Source organism: Scleropages formosus, chromosome 1 (genome assembly GCF_900964775.1).
Source record: "Scleropages formosus chromosome 1, fSclFor1.1, whole genome shotgun sequence".
NCBI classification, from domain to species: Eukaryota; Metazoa; Chordata; class Actinopteri; order Osteoglossiformes; family Osteoglossidae; genus Scleropages; species Scleropages formosus.
This window is the reverse complement of record NC_041806.1, coordinates 53,036,113-53,052,035: the sequence shown is the minus strand read 5'-3', so window position 1 is coordinate 53,052,035 and position 15,923 is coordinate 53,036,113. Positions and strand designations below refer to the sequence as shown.

Sequence of the window (15,923 nt, the reverse complement as noted above, 5' to 3'; positions counted from 1 at the left end):
GTCGGAACCCACGACCCCCAGTGAATATTAAAATAATATTGATCCCACAGCACGTCGAGTCCACGGGCCAAAACGCTGGCAGAGCCCAGTATTGCTCCTGCCGCTCGCAGACACCATGTAAAAGCACATTTCACATCCTGTACCTTCACTGTGCAGCTCCACAGGCATAAATGACTTATTAAATGTTTGTAATCTAGTGGCCTCGTTGTCTTAAGCATATTTAACCTGCTACAGTTCAGCCGCACATGACCGGCCCTCAAGTGACCACATATCGGAATGACCGGACAGTGCAGGACATCTCTAATATATTTTCCGCAATTGCCAGAAAAAGGGGGAAATTTGTCAAAGTTGAACACAAATTGTCAAACAAATCACTTTATTTCAATATCTCAATTATTTGTGTAGAACCTTTAATAATTACATTAAAATAATTTGTCAATGTACACATATTTGATTTCAGTCCAGATTTGGTAAGGAAGTGTCATAAACGCTGAGCCGTCTTCCAACACGGCCTCAGGGTCATGAATCATTTTTCCCTTGAACAGTCAGTAAATCGACAAAACAAAACAACTTAAATACTCAAAGTGATTTTCAAGCCTTCAGCTCTCAATAGGAAACAATTTTGTTTGTTGGAAATACAGAATTAGATAAAATTGTACTCTTTGCACCAGAGAAAAATAACCTGATTTCCATACTTTGATGTGAAAGTGTACAATATTTAATGAAATATTTCAGTAAAAAGGTTAAAATAAAGCTTTTTATGAGCGAATCAGACCGCTAATATCTCAACACAACGAAAAATGAGGTATGTGAGACATTGGCCTCCCCGTCCGTGCCGTCATGTGAGGATGAGCTGCCAGCGCAAGCCATGTAACATGTAACAGGCGTGATGCATGAAGCCCGGAGCGTTTCCTGTTTCCGCTCAGCCGCTGCCTGTTTATGGCGGGAAACACCTCTCGGTTCCAGCCCCGTAACAGCTCCCCGGTTCCTTCCGTGGTTCTGCTCCATTTGTGTGTGTGTGTTAAATATGGCTTTTACCTTCACCTCTGCTCCGCAGCGCGAGCGATTCTTTTTTATTCTTTACCGCGCTGTTAAATGCACGGTGCGAAAGCACTAAACACGCCGTTCACCGCGTGTACTAACTTTGTTGTGCCGAACAAAAGTCACGTCGCTCCGTGCGACACGCAACGTGATCATCATGTCCGCGCTGCTGTGTTCTTTCGTTTCTGAGACACAGCAGACCGAGTGCACTTTACGTGGTGAACTTCTGTATTCTACGTCCACTGAAAATAGAAATAAAACTATGTTTCATATCTGCGTGAGGTAAAGACACATCTTTAGATATAGTTTGTATTTTTCCATCCCACATCGACCTTCATTCAAATACTGAATGAAGGCAAGAAAGATTAAATGAAGTTTTATTAGTTGCAGAGGGAAATTCGGTCCTGCTGCAGTGCGCGGTGTACTACGGTACACACGCGCGCACACACACGACACGCATGTGTGTACAGTCACAAGTGAAGTGAACAAACAGATGAATAAGCAGATGAATGAAGCTGAAAGTGAATAAATAAGCAAACGCAGCGCAGCTCCACGGTTCTGACCCATTTTGTCCCGCTTTTCTACTCCAGCCCTCAGATTCTGACCTGCCGTACCCCCCACCCCAGCGGGGGCCCAACATCTACGTGGTGCCCCAGGGCATCAAGCCAGTCCTGCAGCGCACCGCCATCGAGGTGAGCGAGTCGGGCCTCGGCTTCCTCCTTCCGTCGTACGGAGGACAGGCGCTCCTCACTCCAAGGGGTTTTTCGCTAAGGACGGGTTCGAAAGAGTTTCACCGTGGCCTCCTTCTGCGGGACTGCAGTAGTGATTTCGTTAAGCCGATGTGTTCTATAAAGCAGCTTATGATGATTTACCTGCTTATACAGCAGGATAACTTTTACTGCCTCAAGTTAAAGGGTGAGTACCTTCATTAAGGGTAATTCAGGAGGTGGGATTCGAACCTGGGTCCTTCGAGTCTCAGGATGCAGTACTAACCATGATGCCAGCTGCTGACCACAGTTCACCCGCCTGCCGTGCAATCCTCATGTGTAGTCCTTGAAGCTGTCGCCTAGTGGAAACAGAAGGTGCTGGGTTTGAGTCCCACTCCCTGCTGCAGTGTCCTCGATCAAGGTTCTCACCCTGAGTGGATGCAGTGAAAATTGTCCCGCTGTGTCAGCGTGTCAGTTCTTTCCCTGCACCGTGTGACACTAAAGGGCCGTTGCTCTGCGCCCCAGTTTGAAGCGTGTGCGCTTGGCAGCCTGACACACCGTGCCCCGCTCGCAAACCCACAGGTCCTGGCGTGGGGTCTGCGCAACCTCAAGAGCTACCAGCTGGCCAGCGTGACGTCGCCCAGCCTGCTGGTGGAGTGCGGCGGAGCCGTGGTGCAGTCCTGCGTCATCCGCAACGCCAAGAAGAAGCCCAACTTTGACATCAACACGCTCTTCATCGACGTGGTGAGTCTCTTCCGAGTGTCCCTGCTGTTCACACGCTTAACATGCTTACTTTTGACCGTTTGCAGTCAGTGGTTCGCGAAGTAAGAGTCGCGACCCAAGCGAGGGTCATGAAACTGTTCCCGAGGGTCGGGGGATGTTCTCCAGCACGGGAGTAGTACAGTGTTCTATGAAGGCTTATTGAAAGAGCAATTCATGTAAATGAGTTGTGAAGAGTTGAGTGTTCGTGTCCCCTGAATATAATACTGATAATTATTGTTACACACACAGAGTCTGAAACCACTTGTCCCAAACGGGGTTGCGGCAAACCGGAGCCTAACCCGGCAACTCAGGGCGTAAGGCTAGAGGGGGAGGGGACACACCCAGGACGGGACGCCAGTCCGTCGCAAGGCACCCCGAGCGGGACTCGAACCCCAGACCCACCGGAGAGCAGGACCCGGTCCAACCCGCTGGGCCACCGCGCCCCCATCATCATATTAATGAATGCAATGAAACAAGATGAATAAAATGAACGTATCGGAACGACTGGTCACTAACTGTGCTCACGTACCGGCGTTTAGGGTCACCGGGACAGGGCACTGCTGCGTTCAGGGTCACGACCCGTACCCGGGGCTGGCCTTACTTCATCCACTTTATGCACCTGTTGACTGTGGCTCCCAGATGGTTGTTTTCTTCAGTTTGACGCCAGCGTGCAGTTTTTCTTTTCCTGTCCCCTTCATCACCACGTTCTCACCGCTTCCTCTTCATCACTGCTACCGTACGGTACATCGCTACGCTGGCGGTCGCTGGCGGTCGCTGCGTTTCCTCCTTTTATTGACACATTTACTCATCCATTTGAGGTACAAGTAGCCTGCGCCACACGTTCCTCTGTCATTCGTGGGGTGAACAGTAAAACACTACATTGTATTATATTGCTGGAGATGCACATCCGGATGAGTCTATTCCACAGTTCATATGTGACACGTTGTAGTATCTTCCCTACTTCCTAATCAAGCACCCTGCTTTTCAGAACTTGCCCCAGGAGGAGCTCTACATGCCCCCCATCGTGGTGAAGGTGATTGACAACCGGCAGTTTGGCCGGAAGCCCGTCGTGGGCCAGTGCACCATCCGCAGCCTGGAGGAGTTCCGCCGCCTGCCGGAGAGCCCGGAGAGGGACGCCGAGGATGAGGATCAAGGTGAGGGGCGGGTGGCCCGCAAGGCGGGGAACGCAGCAGTAGGACGGCGGGACCGAAGGTGGGGAGCCGGGGGTCCGGAGCTGGGCTGAGCAGGGGGAGCCGCGAAGGTGTAGTACGGCCGTACTCTACTTTACCGTGCTTTACGGAACTCGGCGGCGACGCATACGGTTTCTTTTTTTGCACGTCCCCAGATGAGGCGTGCGAAACACCCCGCGATGACGTGCTGATTGACATCGACGACAAGGAGCCTCTCCTTCGCGGCCAGGTAGGCAGAGCGCTGACCCGTGACCCGTTGTGCCGGAGCGAGAAAGAGCCTCTGCCTGCTCTTCGTGTGAAGCCGTGCAGATCTCGGAGGGCTGAAGCGGGACTCGTTTCTTCCGGAAGCATCTAGGGATCCCCTTCCACGTGCGCGGCTGAGTTTGTGGTCCGGTTCGCAGCCGGACCTTTTTCGGGATCCCCTCCTTCTTCAGCAGGGGCACGAACAGGGGACAGGTTCTCTTCCTCAAGGGCCTCCGTGCTTCACTGTGTCCCGCACAGCCTTCTCCGCTGGGCCTTTTCCCCCGCATCTGTCCCCGAGGCGTCCCTCGCGCCACGGACACAGCCGGACGAGCCGAGCCCCCCGGCAACGAAGGGGGACAAGCGCCCGCAAGTCCTGCTGCGGTTCCGCTGACCATTTTACTGAATCGGTAGAGTAAAAATGACCCGTCTGTCGCTTTGAAGAGAAGCGTGAGCGAGATGGACACGTGGAAATGTGGTCTTGGACCTGGAGTCCACCGTGCCGCACGCTTCCCCCACGCTGTGTCGGCGACACCGGTAGCTACTTCACGGCCCACCGGCTCGGGGCTTTAGCCTCCGGTCCCTCCTCGGCTCACGCGTGATCTCATTTCCTCTCGTTCGGGCCACATTGTGCAGCACTTAACGATAAGTAAACAACTACATACTTTTGCTTATGCTAAATTATTGCCGTCTGTTGCCAAACACAGAGAGAGTAATAAACAAGGTCCTCACTGCACTTACTCAAAAAAGCGATTAAGGCTGAAGACGCACATAAAACAGTTTTAGAAATCCATCCCTGGGTGGGTAAATTATAAAGAGCCCTTCGGTTTAGCCCCCCGAGGGTGGAATATCTGGTCGTCGTCCAAAACCACGGCGGCAGTAGCTCACGTTAAATATGCTTTGTGTATTCAAATCATTGCACATTAATTTGACAAAAGGCCCAGAACTTTATTACATTCAGCAGAACAATAATACTCATTATGGTTTGGTGGAAAAAAGTTATAAACGTGCACGGAGTCCACAGAGTCCTCGGCGAACTGTGCTCCGCATGCATTCCTCGCACCGACGGCTTCGCTCGCCACTCGGGGTTTATTTAAATTCACACGGTGAAGGAGACGTGCGGTCGGCGAGAAGTGACTTTCGCCGCTCGGTTCTTCTCCGAAACTGTGCCCCGCGTGTTAGTCCTGGGTGACGACCCCACATCGACCTCACTTGGGTTACGATCCGGTAAAGCTCAGCGTTGGGCTCTTTACCTGTATCCAGGAGGCCCTTAATGAGGTGAAATTATGCATTTTACTTTGTGCATGTTTGTACACCTGGGTTTCTGTTTTGGTGGCTCAGGCAAAGTCCTTCGCTGGGGTGTCCAGCAGTAGCGTCTTCCCTTCTCATGGAGCTTCACTGCATGAAGTCCTGTCCTTGGCACCTTCGGCAGAACACGAACGCGGTTTCGCATTTACGTTTATCCATTGAGCCGACACTTTTTCTCCAAAGCAACTTACAATGTTAAGCTACTTTACAGCTATTTACCCATTTACACAGCTGGGTAATATTTAGTGGAGCAATTTAGGGTCAGTACCTCGGTCAAGGTACTACAGCTCGAGGTAACCGAAGGCAGCAGCTCTAACCACTATGCTACCGGCTGACCAGTTTTTGCCCTGTTTTCAGCTTCAGCACCAGTGCTTGAGTCATGACCACAGGATGTGTGTCTTGGGTCGGACGTTAGTGCTGTGCCCTAGATCATACAGCCCTACCGGTGTTCCAACAGAGCCTACGAAGGGGAGAAAATAAATCTTCGGGTGTCCGGTCAAGTATAACAAGCAGGACAGAGTCGGAGTCTGTGCTCCTGATCAGTGGCCGCCGTTCCCAGCGGCATCTGGAGAATGCTGGCGCGCTGCTTCCACTGCCAGCTTCCCAAGTGACTCAGGTGTTTCCAACATGCTGCGATTCTCTGGGGGACACAGGGAAATAAAGCAACCAGTGAGGACAGTAGTGATGGACAACTACTGGAATGTCTCACAGGCTCGCACCCTAGTTTATGGATGCGGAATGAGGGTTTGCAGAATTGCTCGACTCTTCCTTACCAACATGCCGCTGCTCCACCGCATGAAAACAACCACGTAGCTGCATAGCCTCCGTGCGACGTTCCGAGCGGAGCCTTTATCGTTCGGCGGTACGGGAGCCCCTCCGAGGGCTAGAACCGGTAGCATTCCGGTTACGGGGCTGTGCTCTAAGCCATCCCACTACCTGCTTTCCTGATGTTCCTGCTGGAGTGAAGACACAGGAACTTTGCTTTCAAGTGGTCTGCGGTGGGAGCTCAGCCCGGACGGACATGATCGGGCGGATCACAATGCGCTCGGGGCCGAGTCGCTACCCTCCGAAACAGACCACGGAAAGTGGAAACAGAACCAATGTCACCACGAGAGCCCATCAATTCCCTTTCATGGCTACAGCCTAAAAATATCAGAAAATAAATAAAAACAATGTTAAAAAAATTGAAGGGATTATGGAAATTGGAAAATTGTTTCCATCTCCCAGATGTAACCTTTCAGCCTTTATTTGTTTAGTCACAGAATAAAAATAATAATGAGAGGGATTGTGGCCGCGGGGTTGCCCTGGCGATGGCCACAGAAATGTGGGCCGTATCGCAGCGGTGCTGCTGCGTTTATTTGCGTTGTTTGACCCCTTCATTCCGATGGGCGCCGAGCCATCGGCTTTCCATGTAACAGAAAAATCTTGTTCTCCAAGTGGAAAGATATTTTACATGTGCAGTTTTGTCTTTTTCTTTTTTTTAAATCCCACACGAGAAACTTGCAAAAAGGGCACCGGGAAATATTAGTGTTTTCCACTGAACAAATCTGAGAACAGAGTTTAATTTGTTCTCAAACTAAAGCGATATTCATGGAAATAAATGTGAATTCCGTGTCTGTGCTTTAACGTCGCTTCTGGCCATGGAAAGCTGGTACATTTGTACCGTGTATTGCAGTAAATAACATGAAAAGGTGAGCAGACGCTCATCAGCTGCTGCTGAGCAGGAACATGGGAGCAACGATGACCTTCAGTGATCCTCCTGTCACATGGGACTGGGCACTTCTTTGTTGGTCATCAGGGGGTAGAGTGGTTAAGGACATGGCATGTAACCTGTTATTTGAAGGAAGGACTTACACACACACACACACACACACACACACACTTTCTGAACCGCTTGTCCCATACGGGGTCACGGGGAACCAGAGCCTAACCTGGCAACACAGGGCGTAAGGCCAGAGGGGGAGGGGACACACCGAGGACGGGACGCCAGTCCGTCGCAAGGCACCCCAAGCGGGACTCGAACCCCAGACCCACCGGAGAGCAGGACCCGGTCCAACCCACTGCGCCACCGCACCCCCCCGACAGGAAGGACTTAATTAAAGTTAAATGTAAAAGAAAATAAAGTACAATTACTCTGCTTTTACCGCGGAGTGGGGATGTGCCTTAGCTGTGTTTTGGGAGTTGCTTTAGAAGAACAGATACTGTATTTAGATGGTTGTTTACACTGATTGCCCACCGCTGGCGCGTGATTTATTTTTGTGCTTCAGGACCTACGAGTAAAAGGCTGCAGTGCTGCACCTGTGAGCGAAGTGTCCACCTGTGTGTCACTGCTTGGCTGCATTACACTTCCTCCCAGCAGTGTATTTTTTACTCACTTTCACTTCATTACGTTTTGCTCAAACTGACTACGGTTACAGGTTTTCACGGTGACACAGCGATTTATACGTTATATAACGGGGTGTTCCTTTAAGTAGTATATTTTTTAAATAGTTTTTTACGTTTAATTTTTGTGCACGGTCATCGCTCATCCGCTAAAATGTGTGTTTCAATAAATAAGTAAGGGAATGAAAAATGGAGCAAGGAGACAGATGAAGAGGCCTGGGAGCTGGGAAGTGGACGGATATTCGTACATGGAAGTTTTGTCCTGCATTTATTTGTTTAGGCGACGCTTTTCTCCAAAGCAACGTACACTGTTCGTCTACGCTCAGCCGTCCCAGTCCCACGTGACGAGTGAAAGCATTCGGTATGCTTTACAGTGTCTCTCTTTGCCGCCTGTCTCATGAGTTTTTGTCCACAAGTCAGCAGTTGGCACTATTTGCACTGGTTTCAGTTTACTGAATGAAAAAGTGGGCGGAGTCATGAAAGGCAAGTCCGTCTCTTACTGCAGTCAGTGTTTATCCTTTGGGAAAATGTTACATTTAAGTTCTTTCCTACGCACAGTGTTGTGGAACCTTCAATTAGTATTTAACGTGTTAACGTTTGCGTAGCATCGTGGTTACAGCTGTTGACGTGGCTGGAGATCTAAGGTTCAAATCCCACCTTCTGCTGTAGGACCCTTGATCAACGTACTTATGCTGAACAGAGACTGTAAATATTCCCCTGTTGTATACATTTGTAACTTGGTGTAAATAGCTTATCACTCTAAAGTGCTTTGGGTTGAAAGAGTATTTTTAATACAATTGTGAGGTATTACACGATATGTGTCATACCATTGTCTTTTATGTTTAGAAAATTTTTAATTTAGGTTCAAGAACTGCACACAAACAGTTAAGAAAAACTAACACATGCTTTTATTTGACAGTTCCAGTGAAAATTAATGTAATAACCTATAATAACAGTATATTATCGCACAATAAGTAGGGACATATTTTCAGCTAGACTACAATATGTTTTAATGTTTCAGAAACACTATATTCTTAAGAAGCATTTTTTGCCTAATTTGTTTCTTGGCACCGTTGCACAAACTCTACCACTGAACGTGTTGCTCGGGTCGGCATAAGCAAACGACCGCAACCACAGAAACCCATGCGAAAATTTGCCTTGGGCCTTTGGTTTTGGAGGAGGGCCCTTCTGGCCCCCTGGATCTCGTGCTGAAACATGGAGCGGGGAGGGGTGGGGATGGAATCCGTCCCTGTGACAAGACAAACAGCCTATCCAATGCGGGAGGCAACCCATCGCGGGAGAGATGTGTTGAGATGTGCCTCCGTCCAACCGCACGTTCCATTGGGGAACTCGGTTTATGCCGAGTTCCTGCTGTGTGAGCTGAGCACATGGCAGAGCTGGACCAAATGCGTCCGAAGTCTTGAGATTCACTGGCCGACATGTAGCAGTTCTCTCGCTCTGGTGCCCACTTCGCCTTGACTCAACGTACTTTTGGACATTCTCTCAACGGTTCACTGATGGGTTGGGCATGGAGCAGCTTGCTGTACCCTACATAAACATTTCCATCATGCCTGGGTGACGGAGCAGGAAGTGGGCGCGGAGAGGAGCACAAGATCTTCATGTCTGAAGGATAACTGCAGGAAGTCATGGCCTTCTCCTCGGCATCAGTTGAGCATTAAGTTGGGATGGATTGATGAGTATGGACAAGTGCTCTGTTGCAGTAGAAACCCCTTCACTTAAACGTGTGGTGGAGAGATGTTTTTCTGTCACCTGAAGGTCCTTGGTCCATCCTTCATCCTGATGGAAAAAAATCCATGGCAGGACTCAGGTGCAGTTGGAACCTCCGTGTTTTAATCAACGTTTCTAAGGTTTCCTTTCGTGAATAATGTCAGCAAAAGAGCAACAAGGCAGTTCAGTGAACACAGACATCAACTTGAGTGTAACACAAGCAACGTGTGCTTGGGATTTCATAGTCTTTCCCTGTGTCTGCAGCCATTAGCGATTTTTTTGGCCGCTTCCTTTGCCCAAAGCGACTGACACTGATTACTGATTATACAACAAGAGACGTACTGATGTCCCCTTTCATACAGTAGAGTATTTTACAGTACCCATTCAGGGTAAGCACCCTGGTCAAGGAAACTGCGGCAGGAGGTGGGATTTGAACCTGAGGCGTTCATATCCTAAGGATTGTGCGCCGACCATAACCCCCCCCCCCCACTAGTCGTAAGGAATTCTTTCTCTTTGGATTTTTAGCTTTGCTAGTACTTTGTTACGTATTTCTGTCTTTTTCCGATAAATCAAAATACATACAATTATTACATCAAAATCAACAAAAGTAAAGATGTGCACATGGGAGCACAATCCAGGATTTCTGGTAATCTGAAACCGAGAGGGGTTCTTCTCGCGGCATGCTCTTCCTCTATTCATGGCTGGTTGTGTGTTGAACCTTTGGTACTGGTTGGGTTAGGGACAAGTCGGTTGAAGACATTTCACTCTGAATTTGGTGCACGTATCGACTAGAAAAACGGGATAATTGGGGAGAATGAGCAGCACAAAAGTGTTCTTGCGCATTGCTCCTTCAGTTCTTCAGTTTTCCCACATGGACCAGAAGAGCCCGTTGTGGTGAACTATTCCTAGTGTTTCCTGAAGATGAGCTGTCTTTCCAGGATAGACCTTAGCTTAATGCAGATTTTACTGATCATGCGCTTGCTTATTCTCTCACTAAGCCACTGTTGGTTAGTCCTTTTCCAAATCAGGGTCATGGTGGTTGAGAGCCCATCCTGGAAACACAAGGCTCAAGGCTAGTCAAGGGTACTCCCTGGATGGAATGGCACTCTATTGCAAGGTAGCTACACACGCATTCACTCAGTTATCCAAGCAGTTTCTAAAAATCATGTCGGTGATGAGGGTACTTCAAGTAGATGTTGAAGCAAATGCTTGTGTGAGAGAGCAAATTGTACAGAACCTGTAAGGAGTTTCTGCTCTTGAACTGTTTCAGCAGTCAGGGCACCTCTGGATAGAACACAGCTGTCTGGTTGACTCCGTAATGGCTTCCCACCCCACAGGAACTTGTTCACCATCTGTGTATTTGTAGTCTCAGTAGAGCACAGGTCTCCCTCTAGGACATCTTGAAGCAACAGGTTTTGTGCCTTCGAGAGTACAGCTTGGGGCAGAGATGGAGTTAGTGACCTCAGCTCGCATCCAGAGCTCTGAGTTCCCCCTTGGAGAACATCTGATGGCTTAGAACTCAAGTTGTAATGCAATGCCATTCTGGTGTAAAAGACAGTCGCGAACCAAAGGCCTGCTCCTAATTAGGCCGCGTTGGAGACGGAGCGTTTCAGGGTTTTTAGACTTATTTCATGTCGGAATCTTTGTTGCTCTGTGTATATAGTGCCCTGGCACAATGCAGTGGCAGCCGTTGAAACGGATGGGCCGCACTCTGATGTGGTGGATCCTTGCAAGCCAGGCGCACCCCCGCCTGCCCGTGGGCCTCTCACCACAGGCGCCACGAGAGCTTCCTGTCCCGCACTCCCCGCCAAGGGTCAACCCCAGGACCCGAAGGGTGGGGGACACTCTGCTCTAGGATGGCAGCGTACGTAATGTCGAGCAGTCGCGTTGGGTATGGGGAGGTGGCGCCCAGGGAACTGGGCTTCGAGGGAAAGGAAATGCGCCTTGTTTCCTTCTCTTGCTCCTGGAAGTCTTTGTGGATCTCCGGCGTAGGAGGCTCTTCGCGTCTCTGCCGTGTTGTGTGCTTCCATCTCTTTCGTCTGCTTTCACCTCTTTCTCAAGCGAGGGCAGCTGGCGCCATGTATGCCCCTTCCAGCGTTGCAAACACAAACATGCAGATTTCAACATTTGCATGAGACAGGAGAGGGAATGGTTGACCTTCCTTCTCAGACAGGATGTCCAGTGTGGTCGAGGGTATTTTCATGCTAGTATGCTGTTAGGTAGTCTTCCGTTTCGGCAAGGCCGAAGCATGAGGGTGCCAACCCTACCCCTTATTTGGCTTCGACAATGTTTGTCTTTACTGTTACTTAGACCCCCGACACAAGTAGTCCCTTGATGGAGCTCAGACATCCCTTCACATGGTCTCTGTTGGCGCCGCACATCTTGACCCTTTGTGTCTGTTTGGCTAAAGATGTTCATACCGTGGGACAGCGGACCATGTAGTGGTTAGTGCTTCTGCCTTCCACTTGAAAGGCTCAGGTTCTAGTCTCCCATCCTGCTGTAGTACCCCTGATCAAGGTACTTACCCTGAATTGATACAGTAAAAATTATCCAGCTGTATAAATGGGTAAATCAGTGTAAGTAGCTGTAATTTACTTTGGAGTACAGCCTCAGGAAGACGTAAACTGTTCAACGGTGCTACAGAAGCGCTGAGTTCTCATGTGGTTTTGTTGCTATTCTGTTGTATCCTTGAGAGCAAATAATGAAAATGACCTTAGTGAAGCAAAAAGTACGTCAAGCTTTCTACATGGATGAGATTAAATCATGTAGGCTGTGTAGCATGTTACCCCAAAGAAAGGGGTTAATGTAGAGTTTAGGGAGTTCCACTGTTGTAAGTCATACAGTTTTTTCTGCCACTTGCACGTATGCTCCAGGACTAACCAAAGTAGTCGTGTAAGAAACATGTACAGTGCTAGTTTGTAAGTTAGGTAAGAGACCGTCCACCACCGTAAGGAAGTGTGACATTTGTCATATATAGCTGTTCATCTATACTGTGAATTGCACTTTTGTTTACTGCGAACTGCGAATCCTTTGGAGAAAAGCATCTGGTCAATGAAAACACGTGAACATGAATGTAAATAAATATCGTGGATGGTGTGAACACCCATGAACTGAGCTGAAATTACAGCTCATCCTATCCATAGTGTGCAGCTGAATTCTTAATAGCAATGAGCAACAAGCAAGAAGTTTCGAACCGCATGACGCTGCAGCAGATTATATGGGTCCCTCTAGAAATCGATGCTGGGTTTTTTGTTTACCTCGTGGCTTTTTATGAGGTTTATGGTTGTTATTCTATCGGACTGACACTTTAATGCGAAGCAACTTGCGAGGACTGCAGCATTTCATTTACTGTGCACGCATGCTGGTACTCTTTTGTTCATGACTAAATGTCTTGATGCAGGAAGAGAGGACATTGGCTTCTTCCCCCTCCCCACTGAGTCTGGTAAAAACATTATTGGAGACATATTTAAAAAATGCAATTCCTGAAAAACGTCCAATATAAATATAACAGGATTTATTTTTTATTGGGGTTTGCAGTTTCATAAGATGGACCACGGTGTGATTTATTGGTTAGAGGCTCTTCGAATTTTGGCCATGCTTGTAGCCGAAGAAGAGTCGGACCGTTCAGTGGCAGAAGATTCACCAAAATAAAGGCCCAAACTGAGATCTGATTTAACGTTGCTATAATAATAATAATAATAATAATAATAATAATAATAATAATATGTTATAAACACACACGTATATTTATATATATATATATATATATATATATAAAATATAATATATTTATAATAAGGGGGGCCGGTACGGTGGCCCAGCAGGTTTGGCTGGGTCCCGCTCTCTGGTGGGTCTGGGGTTCAAGTCCTGCTTGGGGTGCCTTGTGGCAGACTGGTGTCCCGTCCTGGGTGTGTCCCCTCCCCCTCCAGCCCAATGCATGAATGAGTGACCCATTGTACATAGTGTATCTAGCAGTGTAAGTCACCATGGCGAATAAGGTGTGTGGGCTCATAACACTATCCATTGGAAGTTGCTTTGGAGAAAAGTGTTTGCTAAATAAATAAATGTATTAATAATATAATAAAGTTTGGCCTGTGCTTTGGCTGATAAATTTATGCACGCTGAACATTTTTGGCAATCATAAAATCTTTTTCATTTATTTCGGTGTTTGCCAGACTCATATTATTTAACGAGTTAAAGTAGCACATTATTAAATTTGTTATTTAAAGTAGAAGACATAACTCAGTGCGGTTTGCCTGAACTAAGATCTGACTGACTGAACCCCAGCACCGGACTCTTTTACAACCACTTTGGATCACAGCTGTGAGAATAATTTAGAACTGGTGGAATCCCACTGGTATTAGTGTATAAAGGTTTCTCACATCTGCCCATGAAGGTCAGCACAGGTGGTTTATAACACATATGGAAAAATAAGATATTTGAGATGTTCAGAGAAAAAAACACCAATTGCTGATTTTAATAAATACTTCTTTAATTAGAATAATTGAAATATATTTAATGCTGTAATTATCACCTATGTAAATATACAGTTTTCTTACAATGTTAAAGGAACACTGGGTAAAGATTGATTTGGAGGTGATCATCTTCAGAGTGAGTCATCTTTCTGAATGATACAACACAAAGTTCTTCTCACAGCTCAGTCTGCATCCACATCCTCATCCCTCTACATTGAATTAGTGCTGCTGGGCTGCTGCACTTTCTACTACCATCGTATTCATTCATGTGGGGCTAAGAATGATAAAACTAATGCACTGCATTTATATTCATTTATATTCAACCATCACAGAGCTGAAGGTTATTGTAAGAAAGACTGAAATGAGGCCATTAACAAGAGGCAAGAGGATGAGCTCTTGGGGTGGGTTCGTATGTGACTCTGCACGGAGGGCAGCCATGCTCTGAGGACTGAGAATCATTATGGAAGTGCAGAATTGGGGAGATATAAGTCTGTTGAGGAAAAAATAATGATTGAAAGGTCAGCAGCCAAGTGTGGACCGGTAGAAGCAATTTTCCCCCCAAAAACCACTCTCCTGAAGAAAGGTAGAGTTCTAGCAAGGACCTGCAGATCATCCTAACCATCAGTGCTCTTGCGTGGTGTCTGGTGAAGGTTTCTGGTTGAGATCATCCCAGTGAGCTTCTCTGCTCCTTGTCTGCAGCATAAAGGCTCTGAACCCAGAGTCCCATCAGCTGAACAATAACAAAACTGAAAAATGCTTTTTTACTACAGTATAGTGTCATAATATCATTATTTTTAGCAAAGCTTTTTAACTGATCTTTTTTGGTTATAATTCTTCATTATGTTTTGTTAAAAATGCCCTTTGTGTTTGTGTGTAAAACTAATAGAATTTTCATCATCATCCATCTATGAATGCCATGCTTCTGTACTTGTATTTGAACGGTTTACTATGTCATACTGTGTGAGTGTGTGTGAGTGTGCGTGTGTGCGCGCGTTTGCAATTAATTTAATATTTTTGCTAAGCTGGAATTAAATCCGAACTAAAAAGAACATTATGAATACAACTGCTAAGACAAAAAAAGACACGTGTAGCTACCTTAAAAATTGAACTATCCATTTTTACCATCTTTAAAGTTCTGGTTTGATTCTGGCTGCTGTAATTGTGTCTAACCCTAACCAGCTCATTCGATGCTCTTGGTTTTTAGCTTGCAGACGGCACCAGCTCTGCCATAATTAACATCTCCTCCTCTCGGTCCAGCCTCCATGTACGTATGATCCAGACCTTCTCTCTTTGTGACCCTCGTATGAAAGCAGACGCCCACCTTCACTGGGGCAGCCTTGGAAAAGACCACCTCTTAGTGGATCACGGATGAGATTTTCATCCTAGTGCCAGTTGGGCATCCCTGGCCTCTTCACAGAAGATGAACGATCAATGCAGTTTTAGCTTTGGGTCGCTGTGTTCATGCTGGTAACCCATTACATGGCTTTGCTGGGACAAGGTTATGAAATGGCACAGAGGGGCGTGGCAATCTTGATTGTGGTTCTTCCCAAAGGGTCCAGGTGATACATCTTAAATGATACCGAACAATGAACCTGCAGCTCCCAATGGATTATTAAAAAGCAGTTATGAAACGGAGAGCTGACAGACTTGCCGCTGAGGAGATCGAGCGTTTCCCATTCGCTCGTGCCCATGTTCTCCGCAAAGTCTGCGGTGGATCTCGACCCCCCCTCCTCCAGCCCATTTTTCCCCTGAAAGGGGCACAAATACCTGAAGTCTAATTGAAAGGGGCATTTAGGGAAAGTTGAGAAACACGGTAAGGACAAAGATGTTTTTTTTCTACAAAAAAAAAAATGCGTTCTGAGGAACTCGAGACATTTTTCCCCCTGTCTAAGTGCATTTGGGCCACTGGAGCCAGGGTGCTGTTCTCAGGTTGCACGGGTCTGGAGCCTGTTCCACTGGCTGGCTGTTGTACGCTTCAGGGGAGTTAGTACTTAGGGAGCAGGGTTTCCACTAAATGCTCTCTGGAGGGCATTTGGGCAAATAATACAGCATCGGAGGCTCCCTGCTTCGCTCCTGCAGGCTTCCTGGGA

The 15,923-nt window shown here is 47.4% G+C and overlaps 1 protein-coding gene across 9 annotated transcripts in view; it reads left to right on the top strand.

Annotated features, from left to right (window-relative positions):
• The window catches only part of dysf (dysferlin, limb girdle muscular dystrophy 2B (autosomal recessive)), an 80,784-nt gene that overhangs the window by 44,060 nt on the left and 20,801 nt on the right, over positions 1 to 15,923 (top strand). For 6 of the 9 annotated variants that reach the window (XM_029253133.1, XM_029253132.1, XM_029253134.1 and 3 more), the window contains 5 exons: positions 1,632 to 1,733; positions 2,331 to 2,492; positions 3,499 to 3,664; positions 3,856 to 3,929; positions 15,038 to 15,097. In XM_029253133.1, coding sequence (XP_029108966.1) covers positions 1,632 to 1,733; positions 2,331 to 2,492; positions 3,499 to 3,664; positions 3,856 to 3,929; positions 15,038 to 15,097 — 564 coding nt within the window. The remainder of the gene's footprint in view (positions 1 to 1,631; positions 1,734 to 2,330; positions 2,493 to 3,498; positions 3,665 to 3,855; positions 3,930 to 15,037; positions 15,098 to 15,923) is intronic. The other 3 variants (XM_029253142.1, XM_029253138.1, XM_029253144.1) reach the window with 1 other exon arrangement.